This window comes from Lampetra planeri, chromosome 64, assembly GCF_965212315.1.
Source record: "Lampetra planeri chromosome 64, kcLamPlan1.2.h2, whole genome shotgun sequence".
Classification (NCBI taxonomy): Eukaryota; Metazoa; Chordata; class Hyperoartia; order Petromyzontiformes; family Petromyzontidae; genus Lampetra; species Lampetra planeri.
Window position 1 is genome coordinate 467,063 of NC_136170.1, and position 19,148 is coordinate 486,210.

The window sequence follows — 19,148 nt, forward strand, 5'->3', positions numbered from 1 at the left end:
TGCTCCTGCTGTTGTGGAGTGACTCACGCAGCCAGCTGTGACTGCAGGGTTTGGTGGTACATGTTGTTCACGTCGTTTATTGTGAAAATTCGGTCACAGTTCCTATGATCGCTGTTTCATTGCTTTTATGGCTTTATTTTGGTGATTTCGAAAAGTTTTTTGGTTTGGCCATGTTTGTTTGTTGTGGTACGGAATTAAAATGATGGCCTTAATCTAAGTTGTCTTGTGGTTGTTGTTGTTTGACTTGCATCCCACTGGGATTTTTGCACACAGCGTTGGTGTACGGTGCCTTTTCTGCAATATTTTGCTGTTTTTTCCTGGATTTTCTGTTTGCACTTGGTCACATAGTCACTTTAAGATGTTTTATTGTTCATGTTTTTGTCTTTTGTTTGTTGCGGCTGCACCCGATTCAAGAGCCGAATGGCTCACAGGGCTATACTTAATACATGAAATGAATCTTCTTGGTTCTTTCGGTAAAGTCACGTAGAATGGAAATAATAAAGTAATAAAAATAAAACATAATAAAATTATTTTATTATGTTTTATTTTCTTCTTGGTTTTATTTTCTTCCTGGTTCTTTCGGTAAAGTCACGTAGAATGAAAATAATAAATTAAGAAAAATAATAAAAATAAAACATAATGAAAAAAATATTATTTTATTATTTCCATTCTACGTGACTTTACCGAAAGAACCAAGAAGATGAATCCCTGCAGTCACGAAAGCTTTAAATCGAAATTTAACATGAAATGAAATAAACTGAAATCATCCTAGATTTGAAGCTTTCGTGACTGCAATGATTCATATTCTCAGGTTTTTTCGGTAAAGTCACGTAGGTAAAACATTAAAAGTAATGAAAGTAAAATAAAACAAAACAAAAATAAAAATAAAATTCACGACGTTTCGGAGGCAACACAAGTCTCCGTCATCAGGTGGGACCGTCACAGCCAGATTAGCTGCATCAAGTGAAGCAATGATTCAAAATGTAATCCCTTATAAACAAGTTGAAGGGGGGGAGGAGAGGGGGGGGAGTTCATCAGAATGTGGTAGCCAATGAATGGAACGTATCGGGAGGGAGGGGGGTGGACGCGGCTGCTGCGCACGCCAACAGCCGCGTCCAAGCCGTCGCCAAATGTTTTGTTGGCTCCCTCCCCCTCCCACCCCCCTCCCTCCCGATACGTTCCATTCATTGGCTACCACATTCTGATGAACTCCCCCCCCCTCTCCTCCCCCCCTTCAACTTGTTTATAAGGGATTACATTTTGAATCATTGCTTCACTTGATGCAGCTAATCTGGCTGTGACGGTCCCACCTGATGACGGAGACTTGTGTTGCCTCCGAAACGTCGTGAATTTTATTTTTATTTTTGTTTTATTTTACTTTCATTACTTTTAATGTTTTACCTACGTGACTTTACCGAAAAAACCTGAGAATATGAAATCATCCTCCACTCTAATGGGCGGGGCATCTAAGTAGCGTCATCGCTCTGTGGGCGGGGCCTATAACGGTGCCCAGTGGGCGTGGTCAGTAAGCCCCGCAGGAGCTCTCGACCAATGAGAAGGCGTCTCGACCCCACCCCGCCCATCGCCCCGCCCCTTGCCCCGCCCCCGCCCCGCCCCCCGGTTGATATGGCGACGCGGCGCTTGGCTTCAACACGGAGGGCCGTGTTGACTTGAGATTCACTGTACAATGGTCAGTTCTCATTAATGTTAACTTTTATAACTTTCCTTTACGCGTATAACGTTACAAGTTTTAACAGGGCTTGCTTCGTGTTGAATCTGGTTAAAGGCGCATACCGTGCAAGTGCAGGCTCACGCCCGTGCTAGGAGAAGGGACCCCCTCCACCCCCTCTAGAGAGACAGACATAGGCCTACTCTTCCACGCCTGGCCACTCGCGTCTCTGTTGGAGTGTGGGAGAGATACCCACACTTTACCCCACCTCACGCTGCCGCTTGTTGGACGGAACATTTCCTCTCAGATTCTCTCGCCTCGAGCGAACTAAAAACATTGTATTTGTATTTGACCAGGTAAGGCCCACTGAGTTATATAAATGTGTTTCTGTGACGACCTTGGCCACAAATGATAGCTCGACGAGGTAATGTATCATCGTGATCGTGTGGCAACTCATAGCGGCAGTGCCAAGATGTTGACTACCTCGCCTGGTCTACAGGAGGTCGTGGTAGATGTTGACCACCTCGCCTGGTCTACAGGAGGTCGTGGTAGATGTTAACTACCTCACCTGGTCTACAGGAGGTCGTGGTAGATGTTGACTACCTCGCCTGGTCTACAGGAGGTCGTGGTAGATGTTAACTACCTCACCTGGTCTACAGGAGGTCGTGGTAGATGTTAACTACCTCACCTGGTCTACAGGAGGTCGTGGTAGATGTTGACTACCTCGCCTGGTCTACAGGAGGTCGTGGTAGATGTTGACTACCTCGCCTGGTCTACAGGAGGTCGTGGTAGATGTTGACTACCTCGCCTGGTATACAGGAGGTCGTGGTAGATGTTGACTACCTCGCCTGGTCTACAGGAGGTCGTGGTAGATGTTAACTACCTCGCCTGGTCTAAAGGAGGTCGTGGTAGATGTTGACTACCTCGCCTGGTCAACAGGAGGTCGTGGTAGATGTTGACTACCTAGCCTGGTCTACAGGAGGTCGTGGTAGATGTCGACTACCTCGCCTGGTCTACAGGAGGTCGTGGTAGACGACTACCTCGCCTGGTCTACAGGAGGTCGTGGTAGATGTTGACGACCTCGCCTGGTCTACAGGAGGTCGTGGTAGATGTTGACTACCTCGCCTGGTCTACAGGAGGTCGTGGTAGATGTTGGCTACTTCGCCTGGTCTACAGGAGGTCGTGGTAGATGTTGACTACCTCGCCTGGTCTACAGGAGGTCGTGGTAGATGTTGACTACCTCGCCTGGTATACAGGAGGTCGTGGGGTCGATCCCGACCCTGACGACGCCTGCTGCTCCTGTATATTTGGAGTCTTCATGTCTCTCTCTCTCTCCACGTGGTGGCTTGGATTTGTCTCCGATCCTCCTCCGGTTTTTTTCCTCCACAACATACGGTTGGCCACGTACGGTTCTAAAGAAGTTCAACACGTGTACATACAAACAAGCGATGGGAGAGCAACGTATGTTGAAAAGGTGACCAAATCACCAACAAATATAAAAACATAAAATGAATGAATATCGTTAAGCGCCGCATGTCTCTGTCGTGTTTTCGCCGTGAGCAGTCGGCCAGGAGCCGCAGCGTCGTCGCCAGCGGCAAGAGGCGGTCGGGAAAGGTGGACAAGCAGAAGGAGGAGGAACGCAGGAGGCAGGAGGAAGGTTTGTTGTCTTCCAGCATTGCGCCACGGTGGGCAGGAGATGTTAACTCTCTCACCTGGTACGCAGGAGGTCATGGGCTCGATCCCGACCCTAACGATGCCTGCTGCTGCTGTATATTTGGAGTTTGCGTCTCTCTCTCTCTCTGTCATCATCATCACGGTGGCCAGGAGATGTTAACTCCCTCGCCTGGTACGCAGGAGGTCGTGGGCTCGATCCCGACCATGACGATGCCTGCTGCTGCTGTATATTTGGAGTTTGTCTCTCTCTCTCTCTCTGTCATCATCATCACGGTGGCTAGGAGATGTTAACTACCTCGCCTGGTATACAGGAGGACGTGGGTTCGATCCCGACTCTGACGATGCTCGCTCTATATTTGGAGTTTTCGTGTCTCTCTCTCTCTCCCAGTGGTCGCGTGGATTTTTTTTCCGGGTCCTCCCGTTTTTTCCCTCCACATTCAGAATCAACATCACGCGTTTAGAGTATTTGGCTGCTGCTATAAATGTCCACATGATGTGCCACTTCGTTGAGCTATCATTTATTGCGCCCCCATCGTGTTTGTGTTTCTTGTTTTAACGTTCTGACCCGTGCTCCCTACTGGACATCTTTGAAAAAGAGCTCTATAGTTAATCGGATTCCTCCTGCAGTTTGCATATTCTGATTTTGGGCAAGTCGCTTCTGAAAAAGAGCTATAAAGCTCAAGTGGGCCTTACCTGGTAAAATAAAAAAAATAGTTTATCGTTGTATCTGGCCTCTTATAATCCAACCTTGAGCCACTCACTTGCTTCCAAAAGTGCGGCTCGACTGAGGCTCTGTTCGTGGGGGAAAATCCCTGAGCATGCCTGGGAACCGTGCACTGGTCGGAGCTGGCTCAGAAGTTAAGCGTGGCTCTTTGAGCCGGCTCACTCGAGCCAGAGCCAAGCCACCACTACAGCCTCGCACTCGACTCTCACATCTTCATCACCACCACCATTGGTTGTTGTTGTTGTGTGTCTGTCGGCGTGTGTCGTTGTGCAGTGGAGAGGTGAGCGCAGCGGTTAGCACGCTCCGCTACGAACCTGGAGCCCCAAGTTCGCTTCCCACTCACAGCCAACACCAGTGACGATTATCTGAACCGATCCTGGTCCTCCCCCTCTAGGTTAACTCACCCTCAAACGCGTACCTGGTGTGGTGTGTAATATTGCCGCAAGGGAGACAAAGTTGCCGGGCGTGGTGCTGGCCACCCACCCTCTTCGTGTACCGCGCCGACCTTCATAGGTGCTGCTACTCGCTAACGGTACTTGCCCCAACAGTCTGTTGAGGCTACACGGGGGATCTTTGTCTTTTGTCGTTGTGCAGAGGAGGCCCGCATACGCAAGGAGCAGGAGGAGGCGGAGAGGCAGGAGAAGGAGCGGCTGGAGGTGGAGGAGAGGGAGCGGCTGGAGGCCAAGGTAACCCAGCCACATGGTGATCTCCGTGGTTGGCACGGACCCCCGATGACCTGGACACTCCGTCTCGTGACGCGGTGCCAAGATAAAAAGTCCAGATCACGTTTGGCCACGATGGGAGTGGAGAGGTAGGCGGTGGTTGGGGGTGAGCAGAAATGGACAAAACATTTCAAGACGGGGGAAAGAGAAAAGAAAGTTACGCAAAAGTAAAAAAAAGTTTCGCCAAAATTAAGCGCAAGTACAAACAACTTACGCTAAAGTGAAGACATATCACGCAAAAACACAATAAAGGTTCGCAAAAGTTAAAAAAGGTGACGCTAAAATTACAAAAAGTTACGTAAGAGCAAGGTGACCGTGTTTGTGTGCGTCCAGGAGCGCGAGCGCCGTGATGGTGAACTGGCGGAGCTGAGCGAGGCCCTGCAGGCCGTGCGGCTCAGCACGGCGCAGGCGGAGAGCCAGCAGAGAGCCAGCGCTCAGGTGATGGCTACACGGCGACTCTCCAGAGGCTCGCGTTCCCTGCAGAGCTGACGAGTGCTCATTTATTTTTAAATCCTTTATATTAAGTTCACTTGCTTGCGCGCTTACGACCGTGCAAATCTTTCGGTCGTTTTTTAACCCACTTCCCGTGATCCAATCGAGCTGACATTTTGCACACAGACTCGTTGTGCGTGACAATTTATTTTCGTGAAAATTTTTTTCCTAAATTTTACACTTTTTAGGAAAAAATAAATTATATTTAATTACCAATTGCTTAATGGTGGCAGGCAATCATCTGCCCCATAGGTGGCAGCCATCTCAAGCCAGAGGACGAGAGGACTCTAGCCGCCACGCATATAAAGGATTTATAGTGAAAAACTTTGTTTTTACGGGTTAGTTTTTTAGTGATTTCCTTACCTTTACCTCTACTTTGCACTCCTATCGTTTGTTGTATTGTTTGTATGTATGTGTGGATGTTGAAATTCTTTGGCACCGTGGGTAGCCAACCGTGCAAATTGGAGATGCGGGGGTAGGACAACAAACTAAACACAAAAAGCACTTAGAAATAATGAGCTTGTCTATCTTGATGATGATTTAAAAGTGCATGGCTCGGAAGGTTAGCCAAAGGCCACTGTGAGGATGACCAGAGTTCGCATGATGATGGTTTATGCTCCTTGACGAGATCATCAAGGTATTGTGGTTCATTTGTGGCAAGCCAAACGTGCTAAGCTTCATCGTGTTAGGAAGCCAGTGGAGCTATGCACGCTTGAATAATCTCGATTGCAAACTAATTTCTTTAGAACTGATTTTTGCGTTTAATTTTGTTGTCATTCCCCCGCACCGCCGATGAGCACGGTTGGCTACATACGGTGCGAAAGACGTTCAACATACACACAGATAACTTGCTGCTGCTGCTGCTCTGAGTCCGCACCCTCTCGCGCCACTCGCAGTGGGAGCGCTACATGCGTTGCGACGGCACCCCGGACCCGAGCGAGGCGAAGGAGATCAACACCTTCCTGAGCCTCTGGGTCGAGAGTGCCCCACGTGACGTCGCCACGGCGCTGCAGCAGTGCAGCACAGCGCTGGACGTGAGGGCGCGAACCCACGGCACCAACACAACCACCGCTCTGTATGTCACCACCGTGGCGTCACGGTGGTGAGATGTTAACGACCTCGCCTGGTACACAGGCGTGCGGGGGTTCGATCCTGACCCTGGTTGTGGATTTTTATCCGGTTCCTCCGGTTTTTCTCTCCACATTTAGAATCAACGTGCATCTAGAGTATGTGCCTACCGCTATACATTTACGCATGACGATAAGCCCCCGCTTGACGTCGCCACGATGCTACGGGAGTGTAGCACAGCGCTGGACGTGAGGGCGCGAACCCACGGCACCAACACAACCACCGCTCTGCATCTGTATACACACACATACGTGTTTATTATTGGGGTGCCGCCGTGGCAAGATGTTAACTACCTAACCTGGTATGCAGGAGGGCGTGGGTTCGATCCCGATCCTGACACCTGCTGTCTATTTGGAGTTTGCTTGTTCTCTCTCTCCCCGTGGTCGCGTGGATTTCTCTCCGGGTGCTCCGGTTTTTCCCTCCAACATTTATAATCAACATCACACGTTGAAAGCTTTTGGCTGCTGCCATCAATTTCCACACGATTATGATGATAAGCCACTTCTTTGAGCTGTCATTTGTGAAAAAGAGTTGTTTAGCTTAGTTTATTATTATAATTTTTTTCTCACTCGTTTTTTTTCTACACAGGAAAGCCTCGCTTAGTCTCAAGACTCGTTTTCAGGAGGGTTCCTGCCAAGTTTTTGCAGTAGGGGGGCGATGTTAAATGTAATTGAGTGATTTGCAGGTGATATTTCGTATGTATGTTGAACTTCTTTTGCACCGCATGTAGACATCCGTGCTAATTGGAGGTGCGGAGGAAGCACAACAAACTAAACACACAAAAGCAGTTCTAAAGAAAAGATTCTTCAATATAGATGATGATTTAAAAGTGCATAGACCCTAGTCGCTTCCTGATATCGGACGGAAGAGCGTTCCAGACGGCCGTAAAAGCGCATCTGAACGCGCTGCGATACGGCGACCGTCTTTGTTCGATGGCCAGAAGCCGCTGCTGCTGCTGCGAGGATGACTGGCGGAGTTCCCGTGATGATGGTTTATGCTCCTCAACGTCAGCACTGGGGAGACAAAAGCAGCTGGGCGTTGCGTCGGTCACCCACGCCCCTCATATGGGTCCCCCGTAGAGGTGCGCCGTGTCAGCCTTCATAGCTGCTCGAGAAGGGAACTTTGCCCAATTACCTGTTAAGGCTATATGGGGGATATTTGTCCTTGTCGCTCCCTCTCACCTGTTTTCTGTCCCACGGTGTTGAGCGGGTACGGGGATACAATTCGCGTCAGTCCGTGCGCACCCTGCTGCTCCATGATTCTGCATGGAGGGCGACGTGCTGTTGGGTGCAGTCTGTTTTATAGAGGCTACATGCTGGATCTTTGCCTTCGTGGTGTGTGCAGCTGATTGAGGAGCTGGAGTTTGTTCTGGCTGACACGCCGGACGGAGTTCTCAATGTGCAGACCGTGTCCCGGCATCGCCACTCCATCCTGCAGCTGCAGGAGATCATCGCCAGAAAGCTGGACCAGGTCACCCATGACCTGCTGAAGGTGATTGGTTGATGGCTCGGAATGGGGTCTATCCAGCTACGCTGGTGCACGTGGTGATGGTGGTGGTGGTGTTGGCACAGTCGGGGTCACAGCTGGTGCATCTGCCAGTCATCTCAATCAGTCGACCCATGGCACCTGGGTCTGTCCCATTTTTTACTTCTACCAGCGAGGCTTCGACACATCACGTGGCCTCAAAGTGCACCTGGCCTAGGCACAGGCACCGTGATGATGTCACCGTCACTTTGTGGCGAATGGCGCTGGGTATTGGTGATGATGGTGGTGGTGGTGATGGCGGTAGTGTAGCGGTTAGCATGCTGCACGACGAACCCTGCGACCCGGGTTCGATTCTCGCTCACAATCAACATCAGTGACGATTATCAAACCAGTCCCGGGCCTACCCTAGGTTGACTCGGCCTCAAATGAGTATCTGCTGCAGTGTGTAAACATTGTCATTGGGGAGACAAGGGTGTGGTGCTGGCCACTCAATCCCTCGTGTGCCATGCCGGCCTTCATAGGTGTCTGTCATAAACAGCACTTGACCCAACAGTCTGTTGAGACTGTACGGGGAATCTTTGTGTGTGCCGGGTGCCAGTGTGCAAGCAAGGACGCCGACCTCGAGACAGGAAACCTCCAGACGGTGGTGGAGAGCCCCTTCATGACCCTCATGCTGTGGGCCAACCTCAACAAGAACCCGAGGTGGCACACCGGGTGGCACACTGGGTGGCACACTGGGTGGCACACTGGGTGGCACACCGTGTGGCACACTGGGTGGCATACAGGAACGCATCCCCGACGTGAAACCGGGTTGTCACCATAATTTTTAATGAAATGAAGTCATTGTTTTTATTACAGTTACAATTCACGGACATTCCTCCTGCCACGTTGTCCGCCAACCACCTGCGCAGGTTTAAAGGCTACGAATTTGCGGATCGGGGCGCGGGCTTCGAGCTGCCCAAGCCGCTGGCCGCTTGCCCGGTCGCCGTGCGCATCCTGTGGACCCGCTACGACCACCTCACCCACCTCTGCGCCACCTCCGACCTCACGCCCGCAACGACGACGACGGATGGCGTTCCCGCCGGACCAGCCGCCGATCCGGCTGAACGATCGGACGCGAGACCGCAGACGGGAGACGCAACGGCGGCGCCGCCGGAGAAGGAGCGGCGGGAGGAGGAGGCAGCCGAGCAGGAGGGGAAGGAGGAAGGGGAGGCTGCCGTTGGTGGCGGTGGCGGCGGCGGCGGCGGAGCGGAGGAGCCGAACGCGCAGGCAGAGGAAGGTGCGGCGCAAATTGAGAGGCGCAAGGTGAGAGGAGGCGGTGGCGGTGGGAGGGAGGGATTTAACCCCCCCCCTAGTTCCAGCCGTTTACCCTGGTTCTGAGCGAGTGGGTGAGTGGGTGGGTGAGTGGGTGGGTGGGTGGGTGAGTGGGTGGGTGGGTGGGTGAGTGGGTGGGTGAGTCGGTGGGTGAGTGGGTGAGTGGGTGGGTGGGTGAGTGGGTGAGTGGGTGAGAGGGTGAGTTGGTGAGTGGGTGAGAGGGTGGGTGAGTGGGTGGGTGAGTGGGTGGGTGGGTGAGTGGGTGGGTGGGTGGGTGAGTGGGTGGGTTGGTGAGTGGGTGGGTGAGTGGGTGAGTGGGTGGGTGGGTGAGTGGGTGGGTGAGTGGGTGGGTGGGTGAGCGAGTGGGTGAGCGAGTGGGTGAGTGGGTGGGTGAGTGGGTTAACTGCCCTTTGCCTGCTAGTTCTGGCCGTGTACCCAGCAGGTTTTGTTTATTTCCCTGCTTTCCATACACGGCGGCGCTTTGGTGGGATCTACGAATGAAATGCGCCACTTTGCACGCGTAAATTATTTAAGTATTAAACGATTTTCTATTTTACCAGGTAAGGCCCACTGAGCGATATGGCTCTTTTTTCAGAGACCTGGCTATCACAAATGATAGCTCAAAGAAGTGGATTATTGAGTGGAAATTTATAGCAGCCAAATACTCTAAACGCATAATGTGTATTCTAAATGTAGTGGTAAAAACAAGAGGGCCCGGAGAAAAATCCACATGACCACAGGGAGAGAGGGAAAGACGCAAGCTCCAAATATACAGCAGGCGTCAGGGTCGGGATCAAACCCACGAGCTCCTGCGTACCGAAACATCCGATGTCGATCAAATTTAACGTGAAGCGCGCTCCTTCGGCCTCTTGTGCGCAGAGTCCAATGAGCACCTCATCACAGGCGGACGATGAGAAGGTTGCTGGGACAGAGGAGGAGACGGAGATCACCGTGGTGGAGACGGACCGAGCTGCACCACCAGGTGAGCCGCGCTTACGCCCTGAGCAGGCCTACACCAAGATGTTAACTGCCTCGCCTGGTATGCAGGAGGTCGGGCGATTGATCCCGACCTTGACGCCTGCTGGATTATTTGTAGTTTGCGTGTCTCTCTCTCTCCCCGCGGTCGCGTGGATTTTTTCTCCGAGTCCTCCGGTTTTTCCCTCCACATTTAGAATCAACGTTACGCATTAAAATAATGTAGATTTCTTTGCTGCTATAATCCATAATAGAGGCATCACATGTATCCATCTATTTAAGAACGAAACTGGAGGTTTTTACCACAAATCTGGTCGCCGCCTGATGATGCGAGTTGTAATTTCTGGCGAAACGTCATACTGGAATTGTAAATGTTGTGGGTTTACTCTCCAACACATCGGTGTGCTGCACTAGTAACAAATTGCCACGTTTTGTTTACGTGACAAACCTTACTAATTGGCTGTGTCGAGTGGTGGCGGGTTTAACAACACATATTTACGCGATCTAACCCAAAAAAACTCTTAAATATTGGTCGCTTTCTGGTATAAATTTCCCGATGACAAACTAGATATCATTTGTGGCCAGGTCACTTGTGAAAACGAAGCTAATAGTTACATGGTAAGACAAACATAATTTAGTTTTACTTTTATAATGTTTTTTCATAATTTGTTTACCTTTCCTATACTTTTCACTCCCTACCGTGGTTTTGTATTGTTTGTTGCTGTAACGTTCTGACCCCGTGCCCCGACTGGACATCTGTGAAAATAATCTTTATAGCTCATCGGATTCCTCCTCCAGTATAGATATTCTGATTGATCACCATCGTCATCAGCGCCCACAGCTAGAATCCATCCGCTGCTGAATGAAGGCCCTCCCTCTCTCTCCGCGCCATCGCTCCCCATCGCGGTCACGCGATGATCACGTTCGTGGATGATTTCGTCGCTCCATCTCCGCGGAGGATGACTTCTCTCGGGCGCGTTTCGTTTGTTGGCTGCCGCTCCCGCCGTTAGTCTGGACCATCGGCCGTCATCCGAACTCGGCCATGATGTCATGTGCCCTGCCCAAGCCCATTTACTTTTCTCAGCAATAATTTACTTTTATAAAAAAAAATCGTCAAACAAAACCCAGAATTCAAAGTGGATTTCAAAAAGGAGGGGAGAACAACTGCAGATAACAAAACGAAATGGCTTATCACGTGGAAATGTATAGCAGCATCCAAATACTCTAAACACGCATTGATTCTAAATGTGGAGGGGAAAAACTGAAGGACCCGGAGAAGAATCCATGCGACCACGGGGAGAACATCCAAACGCCACTCACTCACTCACTCACAGACTCACATTCTGCACAACACGGGGGAAGACCATATAGAAGCGCACCCGAGTTCAGGCATCGAAGCAATGCGTGTCGTGCTGCGAGGCACCGCGCTGCCGCTCTGCCATTGACCCCTGACGATGAACGTTGTCTGAACGTTGTCTGAACGTTGTCTGAACGTTGTCTCCGGCCTCAGAGCTGCCGGTGCAGCAGCATGACGGGACGATGGGGAGCGACGAGGTGGACCTGAGGCAGCAGTTGCCTCTCGGCGGAGTCCTCTACGTGGATCTGCTGGAGCTGCCTCCGCAGCCCACGTTCATCAGTGGCTGGACCATCACGCAGGCGAGTGAACGCGGCAACGCTCGCAGGTGAACGCGGCAACGCTGCAGGTCTACACGGCAACGCTGCAAGTGGAATGTTGCCGTAGGAACAGCTGGAGACCAGTCCACACTTTGCCGTACCGTCTTCTCCTGGCAGAGCCAGTGGCACGGCGAGTCCTCAACGGCAACCCACGGCTTAGGGAAGGGGGTTTTGCGACATCTGTGCAGTGATCCACCAACACTCGCTGTTGCTGCCTCCACACACAGAGCTGGATCGCTGCAGGCAGCCATGCGCAGCAGCAGCGTAGCCACCTCCACCACCATCACGATCACCGCCACCACCACCATCAAACAAAGATCCCCCGTGTAGCCTTAACATACTGTTGGGGCAAGTGTTGTTAGCGAGCACCTCTGAAGGCCAGAACGGCACACGAGGGGGTGGGTGGCCAGCACCACGCCCAGCCGCCTTTGTCTCCCTAATAGCTGAGTCGACCTAGGGGAGGCCCAGGACCGGTTCAGATAATCGTCACTGATGTTGACTGTGAGTGGGAATCGAACTCAGGTCGCCAGGTTCGTAGCACAGCGTGCTAACCACTACACTACCTCTCCCCCTATCACCACCATCACCGCCACCACCGCCCGCATTTTGAATTGGCACCTGTGTTGTGGTGCACTCGTAATGCCGTCATCTCTGGGGTGGGACCTGCGTGCAAGCGTGCGTGCGTTGGGGGGGTGGGGGTATGTATGTATGCGTACGTGCGTATGTTTAATTTCATTCGCTCCGTATGTAGCCATCCGTCCTAATTGGAGGTGCGAAGGAAGCACAAAAAACTAAACATCAAAAGCAGTTATAAAGAAATGAGTTTTTAATCTAGATGATGATTTAAAAGTGCATAGCTCCAGTGGCTTCCTAATATCAGAAGGCCGACCGGATTTTGCTTGATGGTGGTTTGCGTTCCTTGACGGGGTCGGGGTCTCGTGATGTTTGCGGCAGGAGCTCGAGGAGGAGGGGGGCCTGCGGTCGTACCCCTACCGCGGCGGTGACGCGGCCACGCAAAGGGGGGCCCCCTCGGCGGGTGATTCCCGGGGGGCCGGCGAGGAGCACGAGGCGGAGGGGGAGCCGCGTGACCCCCCGCTGGGGGTCACGGTGGCCGTGCCGCCCTCGCTCGTGGTGTTTGAGGCTCCGCAGGTCGCCCGCTGGGACCCGCAGAGTGAGTGAGCGAGCGGAGACACAGCGGAATCGGAATCACAGTCTCTGTTTATCCGGGAGAAATCCGAGAGATGTCCACATTGTTGCTGTACTGCCTCCTCCTGGCTGGCCCCACTGCTGCATTCAAACAGTACAAAGACACCGATAGGAATGCCACGTAGAGGAACAGTAAGCAAATCACTAAAATGTAAAAGTAAATCGGAATCTTTATTTGTTTATCCTGGAGAAAGCCCATGAGCTGCGAAGATTTTTTTACAACAGAGGTCCGGTAAGGGCCCCCCTCCTTACTGGACCTCTGGGGGTCAGAAAGTTACAACGACAAACCAAACAACAAAAAACCTGAAAGGAATGCAAAGTGTAGGCAAAGATAAGCAAATTACTTAAAATATATAAATAAAGTAGAGAGTACAAATTGCAAAAGTACACCGTCGGCAGGAGTTTCACAGCAGCGGGCGATGTTGCCACGCGGCTTTACCCAATTCGGTAATTTGAAAATAAATATAAATACTAAAACTATACTTTGTGTTATTTTACCAGATAAGGCCCACTGAGTGATATAGTTATTTTAGAAGCGACGTGGCCACATAGCTCGACGAAGACGTGACGTTGATTCTAAATGTGGTGGGAAAAACCGGAGGGTCCGGAGAAAACTCCGCACGACCACAGGGAGAGAAAGACGCAAACTCCAAATATACAGCAGCAGCAGGCATCAGCGTCGGGATCGAACCCACGACCACCAGCATACCAGGCGAGGTAGTTAACATCTCCTAGCCACCGTGATGATGATGATGAGAGAGACACACAAACTCCAAATATGCAGCAGCAGGCATCGGGGTCGGGCTCGAACCCACGACCTCCAGCATACCAAGCGAGGTAGTTAACATCTCCTAGCCACCGTGATGATGATGATGAGAGACACACAAACTCCAAATATACAGCAGCAGGCATCAGCATCGGGATCGAACCCACGACCTCCAGCATACCAGGCGAGGTAGTTAACATCTCGTCAGCCGCGGCGCTCCCCCCCCACCTCACATCCACCTTCTCCGCCGCCACAGGACAGCGCTGGCGGACGGACGACGTGAGCGACGTGACGTACGACGAGGCCACGAGGAAGGTGGCCTTCCGGCTGGCGACAGCGGGGCCTGTGTGCCTCCTGGCGGACGCCCACGTGAACATGCCCTACCACGGCTGGGAGCTTCGCTCGAAGGGGCCCCAGCGCGTCTTGTTCACCGTCATGGCCGCCTTCGTCGACGTCGAGTTCGAGATTCGGGTTCGTCGCCGCTGGGCAAAATCGCTGAGCGGCAACGTTCGTCGGCGGTGTGTTTTTTTTGTTTTTGGGATGCCGCGGGGGGCTGGCTAGAAGATGTTATCGCCCTCGTCTGGTGTGCAGCAGATCATGGATTGGATCGCGACCATGACGGTATCTGTTGTATATTTGGAGTTTGCTATTCTAGCAGATCGGGGTTGGATTCACAAGTGACAGAGATGGGCCGGGGGACAGACCACCCTCGTGGTGCCACGGTGGCTAGGAGATGTTCACTACCCTGCCTGGTATGCAGGAGGTCGTGGGGTCAATCACGACCCTGATTCCTGTACATTTGGAGTTTGCGTGTCTCTCTCCCTGTGGTCTCGTGGATTTTTTCCAGGTCCTTCGATTTTTCCCTCCACATTTAGAATCCATATCACGTGTTAAGAGTATTTGGCTGCTAGAAATTTCCACTTGATGATAAGCCACTTCGTTGAGCTGCTATCATTTGTGTGGCCAGGTGGCTTCTGACAAAGAGCTACACAGCTGAGTGGGCCTTATTTGGTAATATAAAATTGCTTAGTTTAATATAACAGATGTTTGTTTAGTTTTAGCAGCACGATCAACCCCAACAGTCCGATAAAGGCTACACGGGGATGGATCTTTGTCTGTTGTGGTATCAGCCGGGCGAATGCCGTCTGTGCGAGCTGCCGGAGGAGGGGGGCGAGAGCAAGACCCTGTCGTCTCTGCGCGGCGTGTGGATGAGTCCTGCCAGGCTGCGCGACACCCTGCGACGACACGGCCTCAACGTCTTCCCCGGAGCGCACTCGGACAAATACGTGGCCGTCAACGTAAAGGTGCGCACGGGCGCGGCTCGTCACACACAACAACAACAAAGCGCTCGCCACAAATTAACTGATATACCTCGCTGCTTGAGCTCGTCAAGGAGCGTTAAACCATCATCACTCGAACTCCGGTCATCCTCGCAGCAGCAGAAGCGGCTTTTGGCGAGCCATTGAACGATGGTCACCGCATCGCGCTCTTTTAGAGGCGCTTCTGTGGCCGTCTGGAACACTCTTCCTTCCGATATTAGAAAGCCACCGGGAGCTTTGTACTTTTAAGTCTAGATTGAAAACACATTTCTTTAGGACTGCTTTTTGTGCTTGGTTTGCTGTCCTTCCCCCACACCTCCAATTAGCAGGGTTGACTATGTACGTTGCGAAATAGTTCAACATACATACACACAAATGGGTACCACGGTGGCGAGATGTGAACCACCTCAGCTGGCATACAGGGGTAGTGGGTTTCATCCCGACTCTGACGCCAATATATTTGTAGTTTGCATGTTCTCCCCGTGGTCGTGTGTATGTTTCTCTGGATCCTCCGGTTTTTCCCTCCACAATTGGAATCAATGTGTGTTTAGAGTAATTGGCTGGTATAAATTTCCACATGGTGATAAGCCATTTCATTGGGCTATTATTTTTGGTGGCCAGGTCGCTTCTGAACAAGTGCTATGTAACTCAGTGGGCCTTACCCGGTAAAATAAAAAATAGCTGATAGTTTAGTGTTATAAATAACGCGATCTGACCCAAAAACCTATATTCTGATTCTAACACCACCAGGACGCGCAGGCAGAGAGCAGGGCCTACGAGCAGATGGCCCTGCTGGTGTCAAACTTCTCCTTCTCCTGGAGCCGATGGAATGCGACCCGGGGTGTTCACCAGCTCGTCATGCAGGTGACACGTGCACTGCACACATCCACGGTGGCTAGGAGACGGTTTTTAACCCTTTCCCGATCCGAGACGTCTTCTGCGAGTCGCATGGTGAGGGTGTCCCGTTCACCGCCGAATCCCGGAACTCGCAAGCGGCTCGTCGTTAAATGTATTTAGAGCGGCGTAATATCGCTGTTGTTTTTTAAGACATTGTACTCACCGTGGAGAACTCCAGCGACACGCCCGCACTCTACGATAGCTGCTGCTGCCAAACTGTGACACGCCTCACGCACGGCCTTGTGGGAGCCTTGGTCCTGAGTTTTTTTTTACTTCTGATTTCGTTTTGATGTACACATACGTCATCGGAATGGGAAAGGGTTAACTACCTCGCCTGATATGGAGGTCGTAGGTTCGATCCCGGCCCTGATGACGCCTGCTGTATATTTGGAGTTTGCGTGTCTCTGTCTCCCTGGGGTTCCGTGGATTTTTCTCCAGGTCCTCCGGTTTTTCCCCTCCACATTTAGCATGAACATCATGCGTTTACAGTATTTGGTTACTGCTATACATTTCTACACGGTGATGATGGTGAGCCACTTCGTTGAGCTCTCATTTGTGATAGAAAAAGAGGTACATAGCTCAGTGGGGCCTTAGCTGATAAAATAAAAATTCGTTTTTCGTTTAATAGTTTTAGGTTATCACGATAATTATTTATAACATATCATTTTGATCGCATTTTCTGGTTTGTTTTGGGCTGCAGGTGCGCGAGGGCGAGGAGGCCGCCGGCGGCGACGCCTGGGGCCTGCTGCTGGTGACGGCCGAGCGGTCGTGCCGGCTGCGGATGTCCGAGTCGGCTCCGGCCTTCACCGACGAGCTTCCCGATGGCGCCGAGCTTCACTCAACGCTGTGCCACGCGCTGCTGGCCGCGCGCGACTCCACTCCCGCGGAAATGCGAGCCGCCGCCACGGCCGCGCCGGCGCTGACGTCCACCCTGCGCCAGCTGCTTGCCTCCACCAGGGTCCTCTCCTACTGCTAGTGGCCGACGCTCGCGCGGCGCCGGTTCCGATTCCCCCGGTGGGGTGGTTTGCCCCGGCTGGCTCATTGTCCTCAACAACAATTAAAGCCACACGCACACACACGATGTGTTTTAAATATATATTTGCTTGTGGTAAGCTTAACTAATTTAACTATTTTGTATTTTACCAGGGAAGGGTCCACTGAGCTATATGAGCTCTTTTTCAGAAGCGACCTGGCTATCACGAATGATAGCTCAGCCAAGTGGTGGCTCATCATCTCAAAATTTACAGCAGCAAAATACTCTGAACGCGTGACATTGATTCTGAACGCAGAGGGGACAAAACCGGAGGACCCGGAGAAAAATCCACACGACCACAGGGAGATGGACATGCAAACTCAAAATATAAAGGAATCAGGGTCGTGATCGAACCCACGACCTCCTGCATACCAGGCAAGGTAGTGAACATTTAGAATCAACATCACGTTTTCAGAGTATCTGGCTGCTGTTATAGATTTCCACATAAGCCACTTCGCTAGAGCCAGTGACCTGGCTATCACAGATAGTATAGTTCAGTGTGGGGCCTTACCTGGTATAATAAAACCATAGTGAACTCGCTCTCGAAGAGAGGGGATACCTCAGAGGTGCGTGGAGGAACCACAGATGAGCGGGAAGGCAGCGGCACCTACAATCGCCCGAGCTCTGCAGTCCCCGTGGGGAGTCAACGGTTATCGTTTGTAGTTACCGACGACCCCTGTGGTCATCATTATCGTCGTCATCATCGTCGGCAGCAACAGCAGCCATGATTCTGCGACGTAACAATCCACCCACCACCTGCACGAGAGCCGATTTCATCGCTTCATCTCCACGGTAGCCGTCCTCTCGGACGCGTTCCATTCCTTGGCTGCCACTCCGTTTCTCACTCTTGACCATTGGCTATCATCTTCGTCCCTTCTGGCCGTGACGCATCCTGCCCGATCCCCACTCGCTTTGCGTTAACGCTTTGGATGTCATCAACCCTTTTCCGTTCCGATGACGTACATGTATTATATTTTAAGTTGTTTTTCATATACGTCATCATAACTTAATACAGTGATTTTGGCTGTAACGGTTCCACCTGACGACGGAAGCTTGTGTTGCCTCCGAAACGCCGTGATTTAATTTAGTTTTAATTTATTTTATTTTTTTACCTACGTGACTTTACCGAAAAAATCAAAGAGTATGAATCCTTGCAGTCACGAAAGCTTCAAATCTAAAAACAAAAACTTTATCGGTGCTGAGGCTCCCACAAGGCCACGCGGGAGGGCGTGTGGCACAGTTTGGTGCCAGCTATCGTAGAGTTTCGGCGGTCGTGTCACATCGGCTCTCTGTGGTGAGGAGCAACGTCTTTAAAAACGACGGCGCGACTGCTGTGCCTCTCTACATCAACTGAACCTCGAGCTACTTACGCGTTGCGAGATTCCGCGGTGAACGGGGACACCCACCACCTTGCAACTTTCAGACGTTGTAGACAGGAAAGAGGTGAACTTGCGTGTAACCTCTCATCCACTTGCTCCTCTCTCTTCAGCTTTTGTTACATTTTTAATGTGTCTGGCCCATCTGTCATGCCAGTGTTTTTCTATATTTTTCAGAGGTGGGGGCCACTTTCGCCGATAAGACATCATCAGTGTGAGGCTCGACACATATGAAACCATTGGGGGTTTGACAGCACGATGATGGGGGGTGTTTTCACACGTGTTATGTTGTGATGGGGGCTGCATGTCAGGGGGCGGCACTAAAGGCCAACAGGGGCTGCCAGAGGCCCGCGAGCCCTGCAATGAAGAACACCGCTCTGTAGGCACACAGGGGGCACAAGCTATCCATTGTTGCGGTTTGAATAAAAGTGCCGGCAAGACTGAACACTTATCTCTTCTCATCTTAATTAGATTTTTAAAGCACCATTACCAAGGCACTACAGCAATTATACAATTGTACAGAGCATGATAATTTGAAATTAAGATTTGGGTTATTGTAAGTGGTAGTGTAGTTTTGATGCAGTAAAACAAGGATTGATAAGGAGAGGTTGGGATAGGTCTGGTCATAGCTGGGGGGGGGGGGGCGACAGGTGGGGGGCTGAAAAGTAATCCGGCATCATTGCATGGGGAAGAC

At 51.4% G+C, this 19,148-nt stretch overlaps 1 protein-coding gene across 1 annotated transcript; it reads left to right on the forward strand.

Moving 5' to 3' along the window:
• The first annotated feature begins 1,610 nt into the window (after positions 1 to 1,610).
• Positions 1,611 to 18,899, forward strand: DNAI7 (dynein axonemal intermediate chain 7). The gene is made up of 15 exons (XM_078619791.1): positions 1,611 to 1,690; positions 3,233 to 3,326; positions 4,662 to 4,753; positions 5,123 to 5,227; positions 6,178 to 6,315; positions 7,754 to 7,900; positions 8,493 to 8,596; positions 8,806 to 9,199; positions 10,088 to 10,190; positions 11,694 to 11,839; positions 12,812 to 13,028; positions 14,086 to 14,300; positions 14,960 to 15,133; positions 15,899 to 16,012; positions 16,746 to 18,899. Exons 1-15 carry the CDS (start codon positions 1,688 to 1,690, stop codon positions 17,019 to 17,021), a joined length of 2,322 nt encoding a protein of 773 aa, XP_078475917.1. The 5' UTR covers positions 1,611 to 1,687; the 3' UTR covers positions 17,022 to 18,899.
• The last annotated feature ends 249 nt before the right edge of the window (positions 18,900 to 19,148 follow it).